At 48.8% G+C, this 26,966-nt stretch overlaps 1 protein-coding gene across 4 annotated transcripts; it reads right to left on the reverse strand.

Annotated features, from left to right (window-relative positions):
- Positions 1-8,662: 8,662 nt before the first annotated feature.
- On the reverse strand, positions 8,663-21,311 carry Nfe2l1 (NFE2 like bZIP transcription factor 1). Of its 4 annotated transcripts, none has more exons than XM_006247238.5 (5): positions 21,093-21,311; positions 14,747-19,387; positions 13,298-13,513; positions 12,435-12,593; positions 8,663-11,746 (listed from the first exon to the last, which is right to left on the reverse strand). In XM_006247238.5, the coding sequence occupies exons 2-5, from the start codon at positions 14,873-14,875 to the stop codon at positions 10,412-10,414; spliced, it is 1,839 nt and encodes a 612-aa protein (XP_006247300.1). In that variant the 5' UTR covers positions 14,876-19,387; positions 21,093-21,311; the 3' UTR covers positions 8,663-10,411. The 4 variants fall into 4 exon arrangements, with proteins under 4 accessions (XP_006247300.1, NP_001101763.2, NP_001359179.1 ...); NM_001108293.2 differs by having other exon boundaries at positions 18,377-19,387; positions 21,093-21,214; NM_001372250.1 differs by lacking the exon at positions 21,093-21,311 and adding an exon at positions 20,688-20,769 and having other exon boundaries at positions 18,377-19,387.
- Positions 21,312-26,966: the final 5,655 nt, after the last annotated feature.

Below are 26,966 nucleotides of genomic sequence, written 5' to 3' on the forward strand. Positions count from 1 at the left end.
CTAGCCTGAAACTTACTGTGTAGCCTAGAATGTAGCTGCCCTCAGACACACCAGAAGAGGGCATCAGATCCCATTATGGATGGCTGTGAGCCACCAAGTGGTTGCTGGGAATTGAACTCAGGGCCTCTGGAAGAGCAGTTGGTGCTCTGAGCCATCTCTCCAGCCCCCTCCCTTTTTTATGTATATGTAAGTGCAGGTGACTGAGGCCTTACATTGCCCTGGGAGCTGTAGTTGCAGGTAGTGTTTGAGCTACCTGAGTGCTTGGAGCTGATTTGGGTTCTCTGCACGAGTAGTGTAGGTTCATTTTGCTTGTTTATTTCTATAGTTATGTTTTTGGGTCCATGAATGTATCACATGCCTACGGAGGTCAGAAGAGGACATTGAATCTAACTGGAGGTACAGGTGGTTGTGAGCTGCCCCGTGGGTGCTAGGAATTGAACCTGACTCTTCTGGCTGTGCTCTGACTGCTGAACCCTCTCAAGCCCCCAACTCCCATCCCCCACCCCCAGCTTGTCACTGTGTCGTTAGTTTTAGGGTCTGTTGAGGAAGGGTCTCACTCTGTAGCCTAGCCCAGGCTAGCCTTGAACACTTTATCTTCCCTCAGATCTTTACATTTTTCTTAAGATGTGTTTCTCCTCTATGTATATAAGTGGTTTTGTCTGTGTGTATGTTTGCATACCAAGCGCATGCCTGGTATCCACAGAAGTCAGAAGGCATCAGCTCTCCCTCCCACTGGAGTCGATATTGTATGTGTGCTGGGAACAGAATCCCAGTCCTCTGTAAGAGCAACGAGTGCTCTTAGTCACTGAACCATCTCTCAAGCCCCAATTCTTGGTACTTTACAAAAGGGGGAAGCAGAGTCATAGACTGAGACCCTGAGTTCAGTGAGAAGAGAGTAATTCCATTCAGATAAACGTGTAGATGGTTTTTCAAAGTTTCCTAGTGGGAGTTTTGGGGAGATGAGTAAAGAAAGGCAAGCTAAGAAAGCTTACTCACCTGGCCACGAAGTCTTCATAGAGGTCTCCGTCACTGCAGTTGGAGCAACAGGCTATAACGAGTTTGGCTGAAGCAGCTGCAGGCATCCTGTCCTACCTTTGGGTGCACTAAACTGAGACAACAGCCTCAATTCAGCTATTGAGTTCTACTTTTAAACCTTGGAACCAACTTCACAGGCATCTGTAGCATTCTTGACCTGTGGGGTAACCTTGTCATGGTCTAGAGAAATGGCTCCGTGGTTAAGAATACATTGCTGGGGGTTGGGGATTTAGCTCAGTGGTAGAGCGCTTGCCTAGCAAGCGCAAGGCCCTGGGTTCGGTCCCCAGCTCCGGAAAAAAAAAAAAAGAATACATTGCTGATGGAAACTCCAAGTTCAGTTCTCAGCACCAAAGATGAGGTGGCTCAAAACCTGTAATTACAGTTCCAGGGGATCCAACCTCCATTTTACGTATGCTGGCACCTGCACTCAGCTGTACGCACCCACACACTCTTTTGAATAATCTTAAAGGTGACAGTAGCACGTGCATTTAATCCTAACACTTGGTGGTCAGAGATAGGAAGATCACTCACTGTAAGTTATCTGACCAGCCTGGCCTGCATAGGGACTTTGAGACCAGCTATGTACACAGTGAGTGACTGACACTGGTACATACAGTAAGCTGTCAGGGAAGACACTAAAACCGTGCATGTAGATGAGTTCACTGACAATTTTCTTTATCCTATCTTGAGGCAAGGTCTCTTTTATGTAGCCCACGCTGGCCTTCAACTCAACACACCTCTAAGTGCCGAGATTACTGACAATTTTTCTAAAGACCAATGAGTACATTTCCAGATATAAGTTTAAGAGTAAAATTGTCTTAAGTGATTGTTGTAGCTATGCATGCAAAATTGCTAACCATAAATAGGTACGACAAATCTTAAGTGGTCTTTATCAGGAAATACTCAATTTTTTTTCTTCAGGCAGTACAAGTTGGAGAGATGGCTTAGCAGTTAAAGAGTGCTTGTTCTTCTTACAGAAGACTGGAATTCAATTCCTAGCACCCATCTCCCTCCAAACATAATCATCTGTAACTCTTGACTCCAGGGAATTGATGTCCTCTTCTGGTCTCCACAGGCAGCCCAACAAGTATGCAAACACACAGACACAAATGATGGTGGTTTCCATGAAATCTCACCATTATAGACTTAGAAAAGGACTTTGGTTAAACGTGATAGCAGGGTTGTTTGCCTGTTCTGCATTGAACCTAAGGCCTGTGCATTCTAGCCAAGTGTTCTCCCAACTTTCCAACTGAGTTTTCACCAGCCTTTTTTTTTTTTTTTTTTTTCTTCTTTCTAGATAGGATCTAAGTCACCCAGGTTAGCACTGAACTTTGATCATGTGTTGGCCTACCAGGTTCTGGGATTACAAGTGTGGGCCAACACGTAAGACTTAACATGTTGGTGCCTTGTAACTGTCAGCCTGTTAGAATCCTGCTCTTCCCGACTTCAGTCGAATTCATTTAATGTTAAGTGGACTGACTATACAGTGATATACAGTGACTACAGAAACACTTGGAGTTTTTGTGTGCATGTTTGTACATGTGTAGAGTGTACACGTGTCCACTTTATTTTAATGGAGGCAGGGTCTCTTGCTGAGGTAGTCAGCCTGCCCACTTGGTTTTTAGGTGGGTTCTGGAGGTCCAAACGCTAGCCTGAAGCTAGAGCTTCATCCTCTGAGCCAGCTTTCCAGCCTTTCAGTATTTCTGCCACTGACCCCCAAGTACTTGGGATTTGCAAAGGTGCTTCAGTTTGCATTGAAAAATCACCAATTCAGGGAGGTTTTTTTCAAGACCTGGTTTCTCTGTAACAGTCCTAGCTGCACTGAAACTAACCCTGTAGACCAGGTTGTCCTTGACCTCGGAGATCTGTCTGCCTCTGCTTCCCGAATGCTGGGAATACAGGCATGGGCTGGCAACTGACTTTAAGCCATCTCCTAAGAGTTCACTAGGTACCTGAGGATATTCTTGAAGCTGATCCTCCGTCCTCTACCTCCGTCCTCTACCTCCCAAGTTCTGGCTTTACAAGCCCATGTCACCAGCTTTGTCATGGGTGTTAGGAGAGCAGGTCCTCATGTTCGTGAGGCAAGTTCTTCACTAAAAAACCATTTCCCCGGGTTGGGGATTTAGCTCAGTGGTACAGCGCAAAGGCCCTGGGTTCGGTCCCCAGCTCCGAAAAAAAGAAAAAAAAAAATTTCCCCAATCCTTGATTTGTTTCTTTAGAGGGGCATGCACATGCCCTGACACATGAGGTCAGAGAACTTGCAGGAGTGGGTAGTCGCCACCTCAGATCATCAGGCCTACAAACGTCCTCACTCATCTTGCCAGTCAGGATTTTTGTTTTGTTTTTTTGTCTGTGTAGCCCTGGCTATCCCTACCTCTGCCTCCCGAGTTTTAAAGGTTTGTTCCTGGTCTTTTTTTTTTTTTTTTTTTTTTTTAAAGACAGGCCCTCCTTGCTGTATAGGATTTTCTAGCCTGAAACTTTCCATATACCTCAAGCTGGCCTACTAATGGCAGTTCTGCCTCAGCTTGCCAGGTCCCCTAACTACCAGCAAGATCCATCACACATGGCTTTCAAGTAAAGTCTTAGGTTCTACAGTTTAGTTATATTAGCTTGGTTGTTTTGAGATGGGGCAGGGACTAACTTCTAGTCTTCTGCCTCTCTTCCTCTATGTCCGAGGACTAGAGGACTGCCCTAGACGCGCTCACGCAGGGATGCTGTCATGTTGGACTCCACTAACAGCACATCCCCAGCTGCTTCTGCTCATTTGATGTTAACTTTGAACGATTTGTCTAGCACACCTTAATAGTCTCTTGTGACATCATGAATCTGCAAAGAGGACATTGTTGCTACAAAATAATTTGCAGCTAGAATTCTCAAATACACACCTAGCCTGTGTGGATGCCCTTGAACTCAATAGTCCTGCCTCAACCTCCCGAGTGCTGGAATTGCAGGTGTCAACCCATCTAGGTTTCCTTCAAATTTGAAATTCACAAGTCACTGAAGATACTTTATAAAGAAATATATCACTAAACGATTTCAATAAGCGAGCACATTATTCTTAGAACAGTGGTTCTCAAGCTTCCTAACCTAGTACTGCAGCCCTTTAAAATGTTTTGGTTGTGACCCCCAACCATAAAACTATTCTCATTGCTATTTCATAAATTTTAACTTTGTTCCTGTTATGAATCTATGACTAACAATGTAAATATGTGTTTCCCAATGGCCTTGGGCAACCCATGTGAAAGCATCATTCTACCCTCCCCCCACCAAAGAGGTGACCCACAGGTCGAGAACAACTCTTACACCAGTGTGGATGGTCCAGCCTGGTACACAGGTAGGCTGAAGAGTGTATTTTATCACTGACAGAAGGACCTAGCTGCACACAACTATCAGGTTGGTGTTGTAGACAGTAAATCTGACAGGAGCTTAAGGTGCCAAGATGTCACTTGTCAGGTCTATACCACTGGCAGGTTCTGTGAGGCACTACATCTTTATCCAGTTGCTTTAAAGTTCTCCGTCTCCTTTAATCAGTCACGGTCCTGTAAATTTCCTGCTAATAGAAGCAAATGAAATAAAACCACCCTGCAGAAAAGGAAAAGCACACGTGCCCCCTCCCCACAGGGACAGCCAAAGCAACCCCAAGACCCTTGTACATTTTGTTAGGCAGTAAATCAAGCCCAAAATACTTTTAGACTTTGAGACTATGCTGATAATTTTTCTTGTATGTTTTCAAACTTACAAGCGCTGGGATTAAAGTTGTGCACCCAAATGAATTTCTTTGAAACAGGGTCATTCATGCTTTACAGCCCTGGCTATCTAAAACTTGCTGTGTGTGTAAACCAGGCTGGGCTCAAGCTTACAAAGATCTCTACCTGCCTCTGCCTCCCAAGTGCATGAAGTGGTCTTCACCACCTTGCATGGCCCAAAATGCATTTTTAATTTGTAGTTAACCAAGGCCAGCCTTGTTTTTTGTTTAGTCTAAGGTCAAGCTGGTCAACTTTGAAGCCTGGCACTGGAACAACAGTCCATTGTTCCAGTTGCTAATTACTACTTCAGCCCCTATCTGAGGATTGAAACAAGAGGTGCCTGGCAGTGGTGGTAAAGGCCTTTAATCCCAGCAATTGGGAGGCAAAGGCAAGCAGATCTGAGTTCGAGGCCAGCCTAGAGTTATACAAGAGTCAGGGCTACCCAGAGAAACCCTGTCTCAAAAAGACAAAAACAGGGGTTGGGGATTTAGCTCAGTGGTAGAGTGCTTGCCTAGCAAGCGCAAGGCCCTGGGTTTGGTCCCCAGCTCCGACAAAAAAGAAAAAAAAAAAAAAAAAAAAAAGACAAAAACAAACCAAAACACAAAAACAGTGATTGTGTGGGGACTAGGAAAGTTACTGTTGGTAAAGTACTTGCCTACAGGCTGGAGTGATGGCTCAATGGTTAAGAACACTGATTGTGGGCTGGAGAGATGGCTCAGCGGTTAAGAGCACCCAACTGTTCTTCCAGAGGTCCTGAGTTCAATTCCCAGCAACCACATGGTGGCTCACGACCATCTGGAATGGGATCCAATGCTCTCTTCTGGTTCGTCTGAGGACAGAAGACTGTGTACTCACATACATAATAAGATAAATAAAAATCTTTAAAAAAAAGGGGGGGGGGGTTGGGGATTTAGCTCAGTGGTAGAGCACTTGCCTAGCAAGTGCAAGGCCCTGGATCCGGTCCCCAGCTCCTAAAAAAAGAAAAAGGAAAAAAAAAAAGTGCTTGCCTGCTATGTACAAAGGCTTGAGTTGAAGCACTAAATAAATCAGGCAGGAGACAGAAGGATCAGAAATTCAAGGTTATCCTTGGCTATGGAGGAAATCTTAGGCTAGCTTGGGCTACCTGAATTTGGAGGAGTGGTGTAGAAATGGATAAAACAGGTCAAAGTGCTTGCTTGCTCTTCTAGAAGGCCTAAGTTCAATTCTCAGCACCCACATTGGATATTTTCAAAACTGTGACTCCAGGGCATCAGAACCCCTCCTCTGGTTTCCATGGGTACCTGCACTCTCACAAATAAAAATGAATTTCTAAAAAGGCGTGGTGGCATATACCTATATGCCCAGTACTCAGGAGGCTATCGGGATAGCCCAGAGTCTGAAATCAGCCTGGGTTAAATAAATACCTATACAAAAAGAAAAATAATAGAATACATTTTATTTATTCATTTGTTTTGGCTTTTCAGGGCAGATAGCCTTGGCTATCCTGGAACTTTGTAGACTGGCCTGGCTTGGGATATATGGCCTCTTCCTCCCAAGTGCTAGAACTAAGGGCATGCACCACTACACCCAGCTAGTAAATTTTATTCAAAACAAAAACATTTTTTATTTAGGATGACCTGGTAAGATGGCACAGCAGAACACTGACTGCTCTTCCAGAGGTCCTGAGTTCAATTCCTAGCAACCTCTTGGTGGCTTACAACATCTGTAATGGTATCTGATGCCCTCTCTAGGAGGCAGGTGTACACGAAGACAGAATATTCCTACATCTAACAAAAAAATTAAATAAATAAATCTTGCACACCTTTAACCCCAGCACTCAGGAGGCAGAAGCAGATAGATCCCCAAGTTTGAGGTCAGCCTGCTCTACAAAGCAAGTTCTAGGATAGCCAGGGCTACATAGAGAAAACTTGTCTGAAATAAATAAATAAATAAATAAATAAATAAACCCAAATTTTTTTACAGCCAGGTATGGTGGTATACACTTTCCTTAATCCCAATATTCAGGAGACAGAGGCAGCCACATAGTGAGTTACAAGCCAGTCAGAACTATATAGTAAGATGTCAAAGCCAAATAAATAAAAACACTTTTTTAGCAAGCTCTGTGTTATCATTCTAGAGACAAATTGTACACTAGGCTTTTTTTTTAAAAAACAAAACAAAACAATGCAGGCAGACAGCTTTCAAAGGAGCTCTACAAAGACAAGGGCTAGAACTCAACTCATTGTCTCACACGGACCCCACTGTTAAATACTCAACAGCGAAGTTCAAACCCACAGGCTTTGTGCAATGTGCGAGGGAAGAAAAGGGTTAAAGGTGCTGGCTCCTCACGGTATATTGATGAAATGACAGGTCAGCGTGGAGGGACTCCTCACTTAACCACAGGGATCAATAACAGGGAAAGCAGACTTAACCACTGCTTGACAGTAGGGCATAAAGATTACACGAGAACATTTCCACACCTGATCAGGTAACATATACCTGGAATCCTGGAACTTAAGGGACTAAGGCAGGAGGTGGGGGCCATCCTGCTACATAGCAAGATCTGTGGCTGGAGAGGTGTCTCGGGTTAAGAGCACTTGCTGGGGGTTGGGGGATTTAGCTCAGTGGTAGAGCGCTTGCCTAGGAAGCGCAAGGCCCTGGGTTCGGTCCCCAGCTTGGGGGGGGGGGGGGGGAACCAAAAAAAAAAAAAAAAGAGCACTTTCTGTTAGCTAGGTCCAAGGTGGCACATGCCTTTAATCTCCGAGGCAGAAACATGGAGACCTGAGTTCAGGAGGAGTCTGGTCTACACAGCAAGTTCCTTAAGAGTCAGGGCTACACAGAGAAACCCTGCCTTGAAAAACCAAAACAACAAAAAATTAGAACTTGCTGCTGTACTGGAGGATTTGTGTTTGATCCACAGGGCTCCTTAACCCCTCTAAGGGATTCAGTGCCTGTCCTGGCCTTTGTGGGCACCAGCACACAATGTGGTACACAGACGTACATGTAGACAGAACAAAAATACTACAATAATTTGAATGTCTCCTTGCCTGGCGGGTTGTAGCGGCAGCCCCAGACTAATAACTGTATGTGGGTCTTAACCAGTTCTCATTCTACAACCCAGGAGAACCTCAAATTTGGCGGCCAAAACTACCTTAGCAGCCCGAGCAGGGGAGTATAGCTGTGTACCCGCCATTATTCACAGTGGCTAGTTTCTTTTCCCAATACTGAAATAGACTCTGCTTCACTGGTGAGACCCATGTGGAAACCTTGGGTGAAGTTTAGGGACTGCTGGGCCGAGACAAAGGGCACTTTCTCCATGCCAGACCCAAGGTCCCGCTGCAGAAGTGTGTTGGTCAAAACTAAGGCCTGATTATCTGTAAGGTACCCCAGCCTCTCTCTACTGTCTTAGGCGAGTGGGTTAATAGTAGCAGCCCTCTTAAAGGCCTAACTTCTGCAAGCAGCAGCCTAGAGGCAAAGACCAGCCCTTCTATACTAGAAAGAAGGTCCTTAGTTAAAGCAGTCAGTGTGAGTGCCCAACACATCTGGATGTCGGTAGCATGTCAGCACTTCACGGTTAACAGGCCCCATTTTCAGAGCGACTCCAGTCCAGCGCTCTGTGCCTCCCCAGCAGGCAAAGCTGCTGGAGAAGTCACAGCGCTGTCAGTCAAGCTTTAAAACGACCATGTCCTTTTGAGATGGCTCACCTGCTCAACCAGGAAGAGGTGCACAGCACCTGCATGGAGTCACTGAGATGTTCTTCTGTCAGTTTCCACCCACCTTCCCAGGGGAACTCTACCTCAACCACACAATGGCCAGTCTCCCACACACAGGGCCTGCTTCCTTGACTCTCATCTGAATTCAAAAGGGGGTGAGGGGAGAGAAACTCCACTTAAGCTGAATCATCCATTTTATTTGATTTTATTTTGTCATGTGCTCACAGCATTTCTCTTTCTCTCCTCTCCCTGGCAGGTCACAGAGATAAATTAAAAATAAAATCTACAAGGAAAATAATTTATAAAAAGCACTCCCAGGCTCCACTTTCTATCCCTACTGCTCAGTTAGGAAACCCCTCCTCCCTGCACAGGGAGGAGGATCAGTGCTTCCCACCCCTCACCCCTGCTAGTCTGGGGCAGGCAGTACTCCAGAGCTGATCAAGATTGGGGGGCGGCAGTGGCAGTTTAGAAAAAAAAAAAAAAAAAAAAAGACACTGTGGTCCGGGAACCATCTGGCTGTCTTGGTGCTGCCCCTCACTGCCTCCCCAGGGCTGTCCTCCAGGACCCCAGGCTAAACGGGCTGTGAAGAAGCTGCCTGAAGCTGAAAGCCTAGGGGAGGGTCATCTCCTGCCCCTTGCATGCACTTCTCCTTTTCCTAGAAAGAAACCCAAAAAAGAAAGCAAGACCAGACCTCGGGACAGAGGAGAAAAATCCCAAGTGTTTACACAGTTAACACGGAGTCTTTATGGCAAAGAGAACATTTAGCAGCTTTGAATATGGGGGCATCTCCTTTTTACTCAACACAAGCATCCTAGGGCCCTGTAAGTGTAACAGGGCACACGCCCTAAAAAATCAAAGCGCAAAAAATTCTAAGAGGACTAGGTTCTGCTGCTGGGGTTTATAGGCTTTTGTTTCCCCATGAGGAGCCCAGGTGTTAGTAGGCAGAGGGGCCTGAGGGAAGAGTCACTTCCCAGTGTTGTGCTGAACAGTGCCTGGATGTCACTGGGGCCTCTCCTCCACACCATCTCCTTCCCTGTTTAGACCCTGCAGAGGAAGCTGTAGGCCAAGTTCCAGATACCGCCAGAATAGCACCCCACTCCAGAGCTGGAGGCAGCCAGTGAGGGTGGTACCACGAAAGGGAAGAGAATGGAAGAGGACAGCATTTCCATGCAGGCTCTCTGAGGACAGTGGGAGCCTCAGCTCTGGGATGGCTAGGGAGGAGGTGGCTGTGGTGGGGCAGTGAGTGACATGCTTGATATTGGGGCTGCTGCAACACAGGCCTCATCATCACTTCCTACAGCTCTGCCCTCCTTGGGCCTAACCATGGAGGTATTGGGCCCTACATGTCTCGTTTTAGTAACTGAAATATTACAGGTGCCATCCGAGAGTTTCTTCCTCTTCAGGGATGCAAGAGTTCAAGAAACAGCTAAAGAGCCCTTCAGTGGCCCCACCATGTCTGTGTCTCCATACCAGCCTTACCAACTCAACCCAGGCCCACTGGAGTCTCCTGCACTCACTGCCTCGAGCGCTGGCCAAAGCCCTCAACAGCGCGCTGGTCTTTCTGACTGCTTTGATTTTAGGGATCCTTCCTTTTCTCCGTCCAGGACTGAGACTTCCCACTACTTTCTCTCCTTTCCCTCTGCCTGCCCCACTCCACACAGCTCTGCTTCCTCCAGCATGCCAACCACCTTCCCTCAGGAGAAAGGAAATGGGCTGGGGCCCCCATCACCCAAATAGTCTGGTCATCCCTGCCCACTCCCAGTGGGGCAGCTAAGCCAGACAGCGCCTGCGCCCGCCTCTTCGGTGCACTGACCCGCAGTCATCCCATCTGAGAAGATATATTGGATAAGAAGGCATTTAAGTCCCCAACATTAGGTCCAGGCCCAGCCCTTCTCCAGTTTCGGTCTTAGTGAGCGTCCACCCCCTGCCTCCCCAAGCTCACTTCCTCCGGTCCTTTGGCTTTCTCTCCTGTCGCCGGGCCTGCTGGTCAGCCATCGTGCGAGGAATGAGGAGGACACTGCCATCCCCAGCATACTGAAGGGCATACTGACTGGGTGAGTAGGGCCTCCCATTCTCATCCCGCAGCCGCCCAAACACCTCCTGGTATAAGCTTTGGACCTTCTGCTTCATCTGTCGCAGAGACCGCAGGAACTCTACCTTTTCTCGGAGCAATCGGGCCTTATCTCGCTGCAAGTCCTCCACATCACGTTCTAGGTTCAGGATGGTGTCCAACTTGCGCTTGCGGCAGTTCTGTGCAGCCATCTTGTTTTTGCCCCGGCGCCGGATATCCCTGATGAGGCTCAGCTGGGCCTCGCTCAACTGGTATTTGGACAGCAGCTCATTGAATTCTTCTACAGGCAGGTTGATGATTTTGTCATTGGTAAATGGGATCTTCATGGCTCGGGCTCTGTGCTCATCTCTGCTCATCTGCTTGTCCAAGAAGTCAGCCTGCTTTTCCTTGCTACCTTTCTTGAGGGTGCTGGGTGGTGGTAGATCAGCAGAGTCAAGGGCACTGGGTGCCATATTGTACGTGTGATTGTGGCCCACATGCTCTAAGTAGGGAAGGCAAGAGAGCTGAGAAGGATCCTGATAGCTCATGCGGCAGAACTTGGAGTATTCTGGCTGGTAGCCCACTGCACCCTCAGCCTCTTCTAGATCTAGGGTCTCAGAGTCAGAGCTGTAACCAACAGCACCCTCCTCAGAGAAGGAAGAAGAGGCAGAGGAGGAAGCAGAAGAAGAAGAGGAAGAGGAAGAAGAGCTCCCTTCAGAGCTGCTCAGAGAGGAAGGGCTATGGCTGGAGTCCAGGGAGAGGCCAGAGTCAGAGTCGAACTCCTCCTCGAGCTGGGAGGCCTGCCCCGGGTTGAAGCCCTCCTCAATGGCCAGGTCCATCAGGCTGATCTCATCCAGCATGGCCTCGTCTAACAGGCCCCCAAGGGGATCAGGCAGCTCAGGGCCTGATGTATCATTGGCGGTGCCATTGAGCTGGGATGGAAAGAAAAGCCCTGCTAGGTTGGTAGAGCCAAAGGTGGAGTTGAGACTGGTGGAGTTGCTGGGGACGAGTGGAAGCAGTGTAGAGCTGCTGGCCACAGGCAGGCTCTCCACCTCGGGGCTGAAGAGGGAAAAGTCCTGACTGCAGCCCCCCAGGGAGGCCTGATGCAGGCTGACATTCTGATTGATAGGAGTGTTGGGAGCAAGGCTGTAGTTGGTGGTAAGAGGGTCTCCAGGAGGGGCACTGTACAGAATTTCACTTGCTGACGTATTCACTTCCATAGCCTGGAAGAGAGAATTGTACCGGCATTCAAAAGGAGCAGACTAACACCAGATAGGTCCCTGAATGAAGAACAGCTCCCTGAGCAAAAACCCGGACAGTAAAGCCCCCAGCTTAGACCAATAGGTCTGCCTGCCTATTGGAACCCTAACTATGGGTTTCAACCCACAGAGAACTGACCAGCTCCTGGGTGTATGGCTAGATTCCCTTATCTTGAGGTGAAATGGAGTAGACAAACTAAAATATCCAAACATAGTTCTGAAAACCAAAGCTCACTGTCCGATCACAAGCGCTTCTGACCTCCCACTGCCCATGTTTAACAACCGTGGGCTAAAGGTAGCTCAGTGGTACAGCTCGTGCCTAGCAGGTACCCTGGGCTCCATCCCCAGCCCTGCAAAAACTAAATCGAACAGCAGAGTTACTAGATGACAGCAGGCCAGAGAAGATGCCCATGGTTATAAAGCACTGTGAAGTGTTAGCAGCTGACTATCTGCTACAGGAAAAGAAGGTGCAACTCCATGACAGGCCATGCTTTGGAAGGCTCCTTATTGAGTGAGAACTCAATCCCACCCTGCAATCGTCCCTCAAGTGTCCCTACTTTGCTTAGCCAGAGCAAACTGTTACCCTCTCCTGGAGGGGCATGTAACTATAAGCTGGACCACCCTGCAGGCTGAGCTTTTCTGACAATCCTACCTGCATTTCCATGATGGACATGAGATCTTGCCACTGTTGTTCCAAATCAAATGGTGATTCTGTCCCCGTCAGAAGAGGAGATAGAAGGCTGTTCTGAAGGGCGGGGGACTCGCTCTCACTAGGCACTGCTTCTGTGATGCTGGAAACGTCCGCTGGGAACTAAGGCACAACACAGATTTGAACATGAGGGCACTGCTGTTTTTTCTCCTACTGACTGCCATCTGGCTCCCCTCCCTGACTTTCTCTAATTCACCCTCAGTAGCCAGGCTAAGCCAGAACCAAGTGCTGGCCCTGCAGCTAAGGGTTGTGTTGTACAGGTTGCTCAGTGGGCTCTCTGGTCCTCCTCACCTCAGTATTCTCTCTAAAGGGCAGGTGACCTCCAGCGCCTAAGATACTTTTGCAATGACAGGGCTGTCTGATCTTCCCCAACAGACACCCATGGCAACAGCAACTGTAAGTCTGACCAGCCCGGGCCCTGGCTACCTATAACGACTGTAAGTCTGACCAGCCCGGGCCCTGGCTACCTGTAACAGATACCTTTTTCCAAACCACTGTAGGTTTGCAGTGTCCCAGCCATTCTGAATGGCAGACCTGAGTTCCCTATTCCCAGGACAACAGAAGGGGTGGAGAAGTGTTCTAAGATGCAGGACACTTTGCCTGTCTGCAGTATCTACTATCAAGACCCAGTGCTTCTGAGTCCATCACCCACTGTGCCTTTATAGACCCTAAGCCGAAATACAGTCAGGTCCACTGCAAAGACACAACTGTGGCCCAGAGCAAGTTCTTTGGAAGTGTTTCAGCATGGTGAGTCTGGGGAGCAGGGAGAGCAGAGAGCGATGTCAGAGATGTGGAAGCTGCAGTACCTGTGCAGGGAAGCTCTCTCCAGTCTCTCCATCTACTAGCAGGTCTCGGGCCAGAGCTTCCGCGCCCTCGCCTGACCAGGTGTCCTCTCGCTCTCCTCCATCTTGTAGTTCCTTATCCACATCTTGCTCCTTCTGGCGATGACTGTAGTCAAAAACCTCACGCCCAGCCCCCAGATCAATATCCTGTCGCCAAAGGATGTCAATCAGATCTATATCCTGAAAGACAGACCAAGATGACTTTAGCTTTCAAGTAGCTCCCACCCCAGGGAAAGAGCTCCCAGTCCTACCCCTCAGAGGTCCCACCTACTGACATCCAGTTAGTCCTGGGTGGGGTCACACCCAGGCCTGTGCCCGTTGGCTTTCCTCCCAATTCCTCTGCACCAGCAGGGTATCATTCATTTCCAGGCTACCTTCCACTAAAACGAGGGCCATTACTGAAAACTACTAACATGTCTAGCATCACACAGGTCTTCAGGGTTAGAATGTGGGCCCAAGTGACACCCAGGCTAAAGGGCAAGGCTCTGTCACCTCTAAACAGGAAAAGGAGGAAGCAAGAGACCCCTCTCATCTTGAGAGTACGAGACCCTGGAAACACAAGACTGTCTGACATGGCAAGCAAGGGCAGACTGCCCTGTGGGATTGCTTAGCACTGACCAGGCTTGCATCAGCCTGTGGTGCCACTGCATTTGCATAAAGGGGTGGGGTAGCCTGGAGAGGAAAATCCCTGCATTTCCAACCACCTGCTGCAACCAATGACAACCATGGGCTGTCTCCAGCCCTTCTCCAGCCATTCCCCCTTCACTGGCTGACAGCTGGAGTAAGCTAGAACATGCACAACTATTAAAGGCCCAGCCTCACCTCATGATCCCTGACAGAATTCAACTGATCCTAGCAAGCTGCCTCAAACCCAAGGGAACCTCAGACAGTTAGAAGATCCCCAGCACATACCCCACCCTTGCTTAGGCCAACCTCACTGTATCCCCTTACACCAGTGCTACCTCCACCCTCCCATACCACACCCCAGCACTCACCAGCTCCCCATCAGTCAACCCACTCAAGGACATAACTCTCATCACTGCTGAGCTGACTGCAACCTTGGACATTAAAATGCCTTTCACTTTGTTCTGTGGCTCCTAGACAGTTCCTGCACCAACTGCCGCCCCCACTGACATCAGCACAGAACCCCAATAGAGCCATTTGAACTTCCTATATATACCCCTCCCTTTAGCAGTCTTCTCAGCAAACCTGAAGGGACCCTTAAGTGTTGCCTTCCTTCCAGAAATTTAAAAGCACACACTTTCCACTTAGAAGTGTCTTTAGGTTAACCCCACCAGTCTATGGAAAAGCAGGGCTGTAATCTTTCCTACCACCACCTAACTTATCCCAAGACACCCCCCCCCAAGACCTCCCACATGTACCTCTCCCTTGAGTCTCCCACCGTACACCAACCTGAACAGAAGCCCTGGACCCAGGAGTGGAGGGGGGCTGGGCCACCCGGTGACCAGCCAGCCAAGAGTTAAGGGGCCTGTCTTTGGCATGGCCCCCACCACTGTGAGAGCTGCGGTCCAGGCGGGTCATGGTCTGCGAGAGGAGCCCCAGAGCAGCCGGTGCCGGTAAGCCGGACAGGGGGCTGCAAGGAGCTCGTGGCTTGCAGGAAGCACACCAGGCTGGAAGGGTGGCCCCTTGGTAGCTCCGAGGGGCCCGAGGAAGGTGCCCCGCCCGTGCTGCTGCCTGGGCGGCCCAGCCCAGCCCCCTTCCTCCATCCTGGAGCAGCCCCCTCCCACCTCACAACCCCAGTTCCACTCAGGCGCCCAGCAGCCCCCACCCTGAGCTCACCGCAGAGGCTGCAGTGAGTCGGGACTCCCACCCCATGCTCAGCGCTCACGCTGCAGAGGAAAGCAACTCCCTCCTGAGCCTATCCTCCCGCTCCTCCCTCTCCCCCTCCCCACGCCCCCCAAACTTGTTACCTAGGCTGCCGCAAGGAGCCAATCCCCTCCCCCTCCCACCCCGCAGGTCACTGCTGAGGCTGCAGAGAACCAATCCCCTCCCCCAGGTCAGCAGCTGGGGCTGCGGAAAGAGCCAATCCCCTCCCACTGTCGTTACCTAGGCTGCGCCGCGAGCCAATCTCCTCCCCCAAGTCTCCGCTGGAGATGCGGAAGGAGCCAATCCCCTCCCACCGCCTGTTACCTAGCTGCAGAAGGGAGCCAATCTCTGCACCAGGGCAGCTGGAGAAGCTGCCGCAAGGAACCGGCCCATCCCTGGGCCGCCTCCGTCTCCTTGAGGAGATGCACCCAGGGGCGGGCAGCCCCACCCAGCCCAGTCAATCAGCTGGGGTGGTGCAGTGAGAGTCCTGGGGGAAGGGGTGCCACTTTCCTCCCTCCTGTCGCATCTTGCTCTTCCAGCCCACTCCTGTGACTGGGCAGACACTCCTCCAGAAGCTTCACGGAGAAACTAAATTCTTTGCTGGGAAGTGGAAGGAGTTCGCCCATTCCTTAGGAAGGCTATGGCTAGTCCTCAAGGATAGGGATCACAAGCCAGGCTGGGCAAGAACCCAGGGCAACCCAAGCCAAAAAAAAAAAAAAAGGCCCAGGAGCTTTGTCACCCTACAACAAGCCAGACCGGAGGGAGGAAAGGGGAAAGTCATTATTACATACATGAGGCATGTCAGCGCAGGCCAGGCCTATCCCCTACCAAAAAATAAATAAATAAAAAAGGGAGGGGGACAATTCTGAAGCCCGATATCTGGGAGACAGGTGCTGAGCAACGTCCTGGCCACAGATATGCCAGTTACCACTTTCATTTTAGCTTTTTTAAAGAACAATTTGAGGGAGGGGCTGGGGAGTCAAAAAGAGGAAAAAGAGACTATTTGGTGCCCAACTGACTAGCACCTCTCCTAGCAAGGGTGCCTGGGGATGGGAGTGGTGGAGAGGGAGGTAAAACAGGACAGAACTGGAATTTAAAATCCCACTTCTGCCTTCCTGGATTGCTTTCTCAGGGGAAATAGAAATTTCTCGTCACTACTACTCCCCCAGAGGCTAAGGTCAGGCCAGAGAGACAGTGTGTTCTCCCTTGGTTACAGCCTGCCTCTAACCCAGGAGGAGCTGTAAACAGGCCACCCCTTGCTCTGGGCAGGGTGCCAACCTGGAGGGGAATCCTATCCCTGACAAGGGCCTAAGCTATGGCTGCCCATCGAACAGGCCTGGCAGCAGGGAGCACTACCACCCCAGGGATAATACCGGCTCCAGCAGTGCCTGTCACATGCTCTGGACCTGGGTATTTTTATCTCTTGAGTTGCTGAGGAAATGTTGTTCTAGGCACATCATAGGCCTCCCTTCCCTCCTCCCCAGTCTGGGTCCCTCAAGCATGACCCACCCAGCTCCGCAAAGGGAGTGGTAAAGGCCTGGGTCAGAGAAAGCACAGCCTCCTTTATGGCCACGAGAAGGAAAGCAGATACCAAGTTCCATCCTATTCTGCCCCAACACACCCAGTTATGTCTAAGAAATTCTATATTCCCCCAAAACCCCTGAAGGCCAGCATTAGTGCTAACCCTGCAGGGCTCTCAGGAGACCCACCCATGCCACTTGGGGCAGGAACAGGATTTCTTCCGACCTCTGGACTTCAGAAGCCCATTAAATGACAGAGTAAGGAGAAGCAGAAAAAAGGTGATATGGCAAGCAACACTCCAAGAATCTTAAGACAAAGACACACAGTAGAACATGCCTGTAATCCCAGCATTTGGGAGAGGCAAAGCTAAGGCAGGAAGAACTTTTGCAAGTTCACGGTTACCCTGATCTAACAAGATCCAGACCAGCTAGACCATGTCAAAACTGTTAAAACTTTAAGACCAAAAGGCCTGTTAGGCAAAAACTGCTCGGGACCCCATGATCAGACACTCCCAGCCTCTCTCTCCCACAGACAGGTCCAGGAGAACTGCTCTGAGTGCTTTCCTAGTCAAAACTACTAACAATTTGGGGTGAGGTAAACTTACAGCTAGGCTGCCCTGAGCTGTTTAAGACAGTCAACAACCCATCAGGTGCCAGTAGCATCCTTCCCCACAGCTGTGACAAGAATCACTCCTAGATGAGGACCACGGATCTAATATAAGCCATCCTCTCTACCAGTCACTAATAATCTAGACAGCTGAGGTAATGAGTAGACTTAGCAGGAAGGGAGAGAAATGTGGTGAGCCGAGACTGTGAGCAGGAGGGTGGGAGAGAGCCAAGCTCTGCAGCAGGCACCTTTCACACCAATCAGGCCAGCACAGAGCAGTGGGTGTTTAGGGAGCTCTAGGGCTGGTGGCAGGCCGAGGCTGTTTACTACTTAGAGAGTCAGTCAGGGCATCAGGGCATCAGTAGCTATTTGCATCACTAAAGGAAAGGAACTGCATCCCTCTCTATGCCCTCAAGTTTGCCAGCCCCAGTGCCAGGAGCTAAAGATCACCTCTACGCTCAGTTCAAGCTGAGCTGAGCACAGTACAGTTCTCTCTAGCTTCTAGTCTTTTCTGCTCTACTCCCTGCAGCAGGCCTTTAGCAAAGAATGGGAGCCTTGGCCCTACTGGCCAAGAATAACTACCAAAGTCTACCCCTTGGCTCAGGCCCAGGAGAGTTAAAGAGAGTTCACAACAACAAGCCTGACCTGGAGAACTTTAGGGACAGCATTCATGTTTTAATGTGTGTGGGGGGATGGGTGGGGGAGTAAAAGTCAAGAGAGGCCACACAGCACGTGTCTTAGCAACAATATACACCCAATCAAAGCCCATCATAACATGGCCCTCTCCCCAACTAAAACCTCTAGCAGTCATGCAGAAATCTAAAGAGTAAAAACCCTGGTATGTTCTAGGAACCACCCTGCCTGACAGTACACTCAGAGATGGGTCAATGGTTCAAAACATAGAACATTTTCCCAGCTCCTAACCCTGAAGTCAGACAATTCAGGCCATTCCTACCCAAGCAGTGCCAGGTCCAAACCTGAGCCCAACCTATTTAGTTCTTCAAAGGACTCGGTGCAGTCAACAATCCTTCAGAACCAGCCCATTCCTTCCCAATGCCCAGGCCTACCCACTGCCATTGGGCCACTAACCTCTTTGGTTAAGTCTCCACTGACAGGAGGGGCTACGGCCCCTAAGTCCTCCAAATCTTCACTGAATCCCTGCTCCGGTTCGCTTTCTCTCACCCCGTTGTCTGGGACTGTCACATCTTGGAGGCCACTGGAACTCTCGAGGGCAAGGCCTGAGTTGGGCTGGCTGCCAGAGACAGACCCCTCCGGGTCCCGGTGAACCAGCCAAGCATTTACCTCAGTAGTAGGCACCTGGAACCTATCCAGGGCCCTCACCTGACTAAGGAGCCTCCGGGCAGTGAAGTAATTGTCCAGGTCTATGCTCTTAGGGTGGATACCATAGCCGTCCAAGGTATTCCTCAGGTTGTGGAACTGGGTCTGGGTATAGGCAGAGCTGGGCCCCAGGATGATCTCCCGGAGAGGGGGGAGCTGTGAGGTCAGGTAAGTATCCACGTCCACCCGAACCCCAATCAGACTCAGCAGAATGGTGAACTGGAGAAGTCCTTCGGTTAAATATTTCTTCAGAGAAAGCATTGCTGAAGGACCAGAATATTTATGCTCTTTTGTTTTCAAATCTTCCACAAGACAAATCAAGGCCACCGCTCTGCCACTGCAGCCAGCAGGTTACCCTCCTCAGTGCGAGACCCCCCACCCGGCACAACACAGGGCTGAGCTTCCTGATGGCCCCAGAGGAAAGCACACCCAGTGGAGCCAAAGCCACATTCACTTTTCCCTTCTTGCAACCTCACCTCGCAAAGTCGAGCCGTTCCTAACCCAGTCCAGGCACTCAGGGCCCTCTCAACTTACTTCTCCACAGTCCATACACAGTCACTTTCCATTCACATTAGTTGTCCTCTATGGAGATCCACTGCAGGCTGCTCACATGAACAGCTGATGGATTTCTTTCTTCCCTTTTTTTTTTTTTTTTTCTTCTCCTTCCTAAGGTCTATTTTCTTTGGCCAGAGCTACAGGTCTTTGTCTTGGGTCAGAGTGTCCCGCCTCCTCTGCACTTACCAGGGGGGTTTCCAGAGAACCCTGAAATGGGAATCACAGAACAACAAGATAAGATTCCATACTCTTTACATCATGATCAGGGTAAGAACCTTCAGGGAGAAAGTAGGAAACACATTTAAAGGCTACTTTTACGTGAAAAAAACAAAACCAAACCTGTTACACCGACTATGAAGGAGAAGGTAGGAAATGAGCACTCCCAGTTCCTAAATATTAAACTTGCTATACTTTTTATTTATTTATTTATTTTTTGGTTCTCTTTTTCGGAGCTGGGGATCGAACCCAGGGCCTTGCGCTTCCTAGGTAAGCGCTCTACCACTGAGCTAAATCCCCAGCCCCGCTATACTTTTTAAAAGGTCTTACTTGAAGAATCAGACTGTACAAGGCATTCAAATTTATCTTTCACTTTGTCTAATTTACCAACACTCTTAATAGAACACATTACCCAGTTTCTAATTTTAGCACAAGAAGCCCATTTCCTATCCTTAAAAAAAAAAAAAGTTGGTTTCCCATGTCATTGTCCCTTCTAACTTAAAGAGGAGGGAGAGATTACTGGGAGACTGTGGAAAATACATGGGAATGTTCAGGTCTCCATTTCACGTGCCTTTTTGTTATTCCAACTTTGAAATCTCATCTCCCTTTCCTAGCATTCTTTCGGTTTTTTTTTTTTTTGTTTTGTTTTTAAATAAACACCAGTTTAATAGCATAGACAGACAGTCACTCAGAGCATTGAAACATGAAAATCAGGGGTTAGACCGCTTCAATAGTAAAAGTAAAAGAATGTATAGGGCAAGGATATAGATCAGGGGTGCCTGGTTAGAGGGCCTAGCTTCAATACCCAGTACGGCAAAATAAAAGAATGCGGTGGGGTACAGGAGGGCAGCGGAAGATGGTGGGGCCATCATTCCTGCTCTGGCTGGAATTTGAATTCGAAAGTTTTATCTTTATTCACATGACCTTCTGAGTCCAAGCAGAAGGATATGGCCAAGTTCTCAATCTAAGTTGCCAAGTGGGGAGGAGGTAAATTTGTCTTTCCATTTCTGATTTCTACTTCTGAGCTTCCATTAAATTTATAAACTCCTCTGTTGTGACCTACTATCAACTTCGTTCTAAAGGTGAAGTGGGAGGTACACGTACGACACACACACCCACGAATACCCTCCTTCAGTTAAGTAAACATCCCAGCTTTTGAAACCCGCCCGTCCTCACGCAATTATTACTAAAACTTCCCAAGAGCCACTTAAGTTTGAGAGCAGACAAAGTTCTTCAAAGCCAAGAAGGCCAGAGAGAGCTCTAGCCCCAGTCCGGTCCCACCCTGCCATACCCGAGTCTGGCTGGGACCAAGCTGCCATGCCCACTCTCGGCGCCGCGGATTCAAGCTTTCTGGGACACCAAGCGACAAGTGCTACTTTCCTGGCCTTGACCCACCCTTAAAAGCGAGCCTCACCCCGCCCTCCGTTCCCGAGGCCCCACCCCACTCTCGAGCCCAGCCTCACCACGCCCTCCCATGTCCTCGGCCCTTCTCAGTCCAGCCCACCCAGGAACACGCTTTCTGGTCGGCCCCGCGTTTCTTTCCGACCATGTCCAGGCCCCGAGCTCGATCAGACCCGACTCAGCCTCCCGGGTCCCGCCTCCTGCCCCTCAACCACATCTCGCCGCCCCTTATCCTACAAGCTTCGGCCCTGTTGCGCCGCGGCTATCTAGTCAGGAAAAGGAATATATCAGGTACCCGCTGCTGAGGTCGCAGTATGCCGCTGCTGCTACAGCAGGCCCTCAGCCCAAGTCCCAGCTTCGCCACCACCGCCGCCGCCGCCGCCACCTCCGGCCGGCCTGGAGCGCCCAGCCTCGGCTTCCCTCCCCGCCCCCTCCTTCCACTGCACTCGGAAACCCGCCCGCCACGGCCACCCCAGAAACAGTTGATCCAATCAGCTAGCCGAGACTATTGCCGTCACCGGATGTCGCTTTGATTGACAGCAAAGAAAACCCAATAGCCGAGTGTGTCTCCGCCTCCTCCGCGCCGTCTTCCCGAGACCGACTTGGAGAGAAGTCCAATGAGTGTGCAGGCCCGCCCCTCGGTATCGACCCACCAATGAGTGAGGCGAAGGCCCTAGTGTCCCGCATCCTGAACCCCTCCGCTGCGGGTCGGAGGCGGGCGATGTTATAAGTTAGGTGATTCCAGCCCATTGTGTGCCTAGGAATGAGGTCTTTTAAGGCAGATAATGGAACATTGCCACCGGAGCCCGAGACTCCGTCCTTGAGGGTTCCCACGGTGACTTGCAAAAGTCCAGTGAGACCTGAGAGGGCCGAGGCGGAGCAGGGAGCATGTGGCTCTAGTGGTGGCGACGTTCGTGTCGCCATCTTGGGTGCTGGCAACGGAAACCGGTACCCCGTCTACTGCCTTAGAACCTGGTGTAGTAACCTGGGTCGTCGGGCAGGAAGGGTGGCATCTTGTAGTCCAGGCAACAGTCAGATCCTGGAAGCTGCAGGGCAGACGGATTGTCAAAGCCGTAGCGGAATGTTGGTAGTGTGATAGGATAGTAACCATTTTTGCCACCAAAGAAACACCGGGAGGAGCTCCTCCCCTTTCTCTAACCTCGTACACAGCTTAGTGTTTGCTTTTCAGGAACGTTCCTCCCTTGCCCGAGTTCCCCATACAACTATACTACCAAACCTTTTTTTTTTTTTGTGATTCTCAACTATTAGTACGCTCTCAACGTCTTTTATTAGATTCCAAACTACAAAGCCTCTGAGAGATTCTTGTTTGGTAACCCTGGGGCAGGAGCCTGATAACGTTCTCTCGTGAGTAATTCTGATGCAGCTGGTCCGAAGACCACACTTAGGAAATCATTGTATTGGAATTTGAACTGTGTAGCTGTGGGACAGAAGTGAGGTGCCAACTGAATTCTTGTCTCCTTTTAAGAGGCCATAATCTAGTTGACAGTTCAATATTCATTGTCCTTGTGCAATTAAGGACAAGGCCAACTGATAATACAGCAGATAAATTCATACTGTGCGTGGAGAGTTAGCATGAATGTGGAGAGGTTCACAGAATGTAAAGTATTTTTCACAGATATGAACATGCACCAAGAATTCAACTGATTCTTAAAAAATTATTACTCTACTATATAACTTTTTAAGTGAAAAACAAATTATTTTACACTTTCAAAGCCTTTTTATCATCGATTTTAGTGTGTCCCAATAAATTACTAGAATATAAATTTTATGAAGACTAGGCATTTGTGTATTAATTGTTGGGTCTCCGAAACAACAGGCATAGTGGCCCATGCCTTTAATCCCAGAACTCTTGGGAGACAGATCTTTGTGAATTCAAGGGCAGTCTTGTCGACATAGAGTATTCCAGAACTGCCAGGGTTACATAGAGAGTTCTAGTGTTGGGTTTCAGACCCATAAACAAAACAGCTGAGGGGTTATTTAACTTACCTAAGCAGACCTGGTCTCCAGGTTCTCCCAGTGTCCCTCAGTCCTTACCTGGCATACTCACCCCCTATCCTGGGCTGCCTTTACCCAACAGACTCTTTCCTATACAATCCAGACCTTTTGTTCTCTCGGCCCCTCCCTTCCTTTCCCTCTCTCTCTCTCTGCACAGCCTTTCTTTTTCTCTTCTCCCTTCTGTCTCCCTTCCCCTGACCTTGTGCCTTGGGACTAGTGAACTCACCTGCCTGAAAGCAGTTTCCCAATAAACCTACTTTATATAGACTCTGATCTGGCTTGAATTGGCTCATTTCACCACTGGAGAAATAATTAATCATCCAGAACAGCCAGCACTACATAGAAAGTTCCAGAACAGTCAGAGCTACTACATAGATAGCCTGTCTCATAAAACAAAACAAGCAAACAGAAAGAGCATGGAAGCACAGTACTAAGATGTTAACTACAGAGAGAGAGAGAGAGAGAGAGAGAGAGAGAGAGAGAGAGAGTGTGTTAGAGTACTTACCCAGCATGCAAGAGGCCCCGGGTTTAATCTGCTGCAATAAACAAAAGTTGTAACAATAGGAAGCAGGTCAAGCAGGTAGACCCTGTAGTTCAAAGCTCCTGCAAAAATACAAGCACTTTGAGCAGCGTGCTGTAGGTTGTTTTGTTTTTCTGAGACAGTTTCTCCCTCCACAGCCCCAGGCTACCCTGGAATTTAGGGCAAGCCTCCTGCTTCTGCTTCCCACTTCTGTTACAGGTGCATTTCATCACCCTCAGCTAGAATACATTCTCAACACAGTCAAGACTCAGGTGGACTTAGAGACATACTCGAAAATAAAAACAAACAACCAGAAAAGTTAATAATAATAATAATAATAATAATAATAATAATAATAAAAATCGGGGTTGGGGATTTAGCTCAGTGGTAGAGCGCTTGCCTAGGAAGCGCAAGGCCCTGGGTTCGGTCCCCAGCTCCGGAAAAAAAAAAAAAAAAAAAAAGGAAGCAAAAAAATAAATAAATAAATAAAAATCAAGTCTCTGAGTTCCTCTTCTTAAAGGGGAGAAGAGGGTCAATTATGACAAGCTTTTGAAACTACCTTTGTTTTTTTGTATTGTTTTGTTTCTTTTTTTTAAAACCTCAACCCCTCACTTGGGCTCACAAGATAATTAAAAGCAGAATGAAAGCCGGGAGCCGCTCCCTCCCTTTTCTATGGATCCTGTTTAGTAAGTCTCTTACTGTGGTTAAGCGCCCTGGTCCAGGCCCTAAACTGTGCTTCAGTCAGAAACCAATCAAATGGGGGAAAGTCTCAGTTAAAAGTCCTTGCTTGGGGGGCTGGGGATTTAGCTCAGTGGTAGAGCGCTTGCCTAGCAAGCGCAAGGCCCTGGGTTCGGTCCCCAGCTCCAGAAAAAAAAAAAAAGAAAAAAAAAAAAAAAAGTCCTTGCTTTTCACCATTACTTATGATGGTTTGAATGAGATTCTTCCCCCTACCCTCATGGTTCTAGGCATCTGAGGACTCGTTGACATCTATTTGGAGATGCCTAGGAGGTGGGCCTTTCTGGAGGAAGTACATCACTGGGGTGGGCTTTGAGGTTTCAAAAGTCTTTCCATTTCAAAGTCGCTCGGTCTATTTCCTGTTTGCTGTTAGAGACATGAGCCCTCAGTTCTCAGCTTCCCACTCTAGCTACCTTGTTTGCCCGGTACCACACCTCCCTCCTGACATGGGAACAGACCTCTGAAACTGTAAGCCCCAAATCCTGCTATAAGTTGCCTTGGTCATAGTGAAATATCGCAGCAACAGAAATGGTAATTAATAAACTCATCTCTCTGACATGTCGGGACAGGTCCAAGAGCCTGGCTTGTGAGGGTTGTCAGAGCTTAAGCTTTATTCTGGTAATAAGACCAAGAACTAATTTCCACACTCTGAAAGAGGACAACAAGAAAACAGATCATTTAGCCACTAAGTTATTGAGACCACGAAGTAAACATTGCTATAAGTGAAAACAAGGTGGAGGCACAGTTTACAGACCGTCCAGACTGCAGGCTGCAGCCCACCATGACCTATCACCCCTGTCCTGTGCAAAGCTCAAGGTCCTTCAACCAGGGGTGGAACGCATCTCCTTCTCCTTGAGGTGGTCATTTCTCTGATCCCAACTGCCACTGAAGACTTAGTATCCAAACAAGAAGGAAGCAGTATGTGGCTGGGATGAGAGATCAGAGGTTCCCATGAGGTTATCTGCACGATCACAAAGCCTCAGGAGCTAGATCCTGGTGGTAGCGATCCAGTTTGGGAAGATGGGTACCCTGGTCTCCCTAGAGGCCAGCAGGATGACTTCAACAAGCTGATACTCAGCACAAAGGTCCTCCCCAGCCAGAATGAGCCCCTCATTCACATCTTTGCCAAGTATCTAGCCATTTGGTCTCAGAAGGTTGTAAACAAAGTACCTTTTCTAGCCAGGACCCTGAAGGACAAAAGTGTGGAGAGTCTGAGGCCGGAAGAGGATCCTATTGTGCTGGTGTGGGAACCAGGAGTCAGGGGTTCAATGGCACCAGGTGGAAACTCAACCACCTGGCAGGATCTTTTGTTTCTTTTTGGTTTTGAAACAGTTTCTCTGTGTAGCCTGGCAATCCTGCAGCTCTCTCTGTAGACCCAGCTGGCCTTGAACTCACAAGAGATCCACCTGCCTCTGCCTCCTTAGTGCTGAGATCAAAGGCATGAGCCACCACTGCTTGGCCTGGTAGGATCTTGAAGATGCCTTCTCCCGTTTTCACATAGTCAGGAGCAGAAACTTTCTCTGGCTTTAGTCCTTGAAGCAAGAAACCATAGAAATGTCTCAGGCACTCTCTGACTGTGTGGCTGCTGTATCTTGGTGGTTGGCAAAACCAGCAGGTATGATTTGGGTGTTGGCAATGGTTCTTCTGGTTTCCACCACATATGTGACAACCACAAATCAATCGGTGGGGATTCTTGGCCCTCAGTGTGCATTTGCAACAGAAATAGTTCTATTTGTTTCATTAAAAATAAGTGTATTTTTTTTTTAGATTGAACAAGGACAACACTGATAGACAGGACAAAGAGGGTGGGGAAAGTCCAGGACGCCTCAACCTTGCACAAAGAACTACAGGCAACCAAGGAATTCAGGGAGTGGAGAAAATGTCCTTCTCCAAGGAAGAGCACAGCAATTGTGTATCCCGGTCAGTCCTGAAAACACACATATGTGTAACTTTTTATAGACCCAGCAGGTTATATTTATGGATACGTTCATACATATATATACATTTGCATCATATATGAATATAACAGCAATAATTTAAAAAAAAAAGAGGGACCATGACTTTGAAAAAGAGCAAGGAGTCCAAGGGAGGACTTGGAGGGAGAAAAGGGAAAGGAAAAGTGGTGTGATTACCATCTCAAAAGTAAAAGAGGAAAGGAAGTATATGTTCAAGTAACTATGTTTTAAAAGAAGAAACTGGAACCAGGCACAGTAGTCCACATCTCTAATTCCAGCATTTGATAGGTTGAGGCCTGAAGGTCAGTGGTTTAAGGACAGCCTCAAGTATCACAGAGAGAACTCACCCTGTTTCAAAATACCAGAAAGCAAAAGAAACGACGGCCAGCATGGGGGTTAGGGATAGCATTGTAAGATGTACTACACTGGTAAAGTGTCCTGTACCATTTGAGTTCCCTGAGAAGATGGCTGTGAAAGCTGAGATGCTCATCTCCCCTTGTCTTAGGATTAGGGTGCCCTACCTGGAATTCTGACAGGGAAGGAAGAGAACAGTGAAACAGCCCAAGAAGAAGAACGCTGTGCCCCTAAGAGCTAGAAGGTAAACTGCTCCCTGCCAGCAGAGGTTATGATTGTCATGAAACAAAAGTTCCTGCAGCAGAGCATGGTGGTCCAGGATTTTAATTCTAGCGCTCAGGAGGTAGAAGCAGGAAGACCTCTGTGTGAGGAAAGCTTGGTCTACATGGAGAGCTCTAGGTCAACCAGGGCTACAATGAGACCCTGTCCCTCTCACACACACAAAGAGGGTAGACAAGATGGTTCAGTGGGTAAAGCATTTGCCACCGGATGATGCAAGCCAGACAACCTGAGTTCCAGTCCCAGAGCCCTCATGAAAGTGAAGGAGAATGAAGCGGGAGGGAAGGGTTCCAGGAGAGTCGGAGGGAAA

The sequence above is a fragment of the Rattus norvegicus genome, chromosome 10 (assembly GCF_036323735.1).
Source record: "Rattus norvegicus strain BN/NHsdMcwi chromosome 10, GRCr8, whole genome shotgun sequence".
NCBI classification, from domain to species: Eukaryota; Metazoa; Chordata; class Mammalia; order Rodentia; family Muridae; genus Rattus; species Rattus norvegicus.

Bases quoted from the DNA above. Each gene is read 5' to 3' on its own strand.
- Nfe2l1 (NM_001108293.2), bottom strand. From the start codon at position 18,886: ATGCTTTCTCTGAAGAAATATTTAACCGAAGGACTTCTCCAGTTCACC. The intron at 12,594-13,297 runs GTACTGCAGCTT...GTTGTGCCTTAG, and splicing joins GAGAGAGCTTCCCTGCACAG to TTCCCAGCGGACGTTTCCAG. The intron at 11,747-12,434 runs GTAGGATTGTCA...TCTCTCTTCCAG, and splicing joins TGTCCATCATGGAAATGCAG to GCTATGGAAGTGAATACGTC.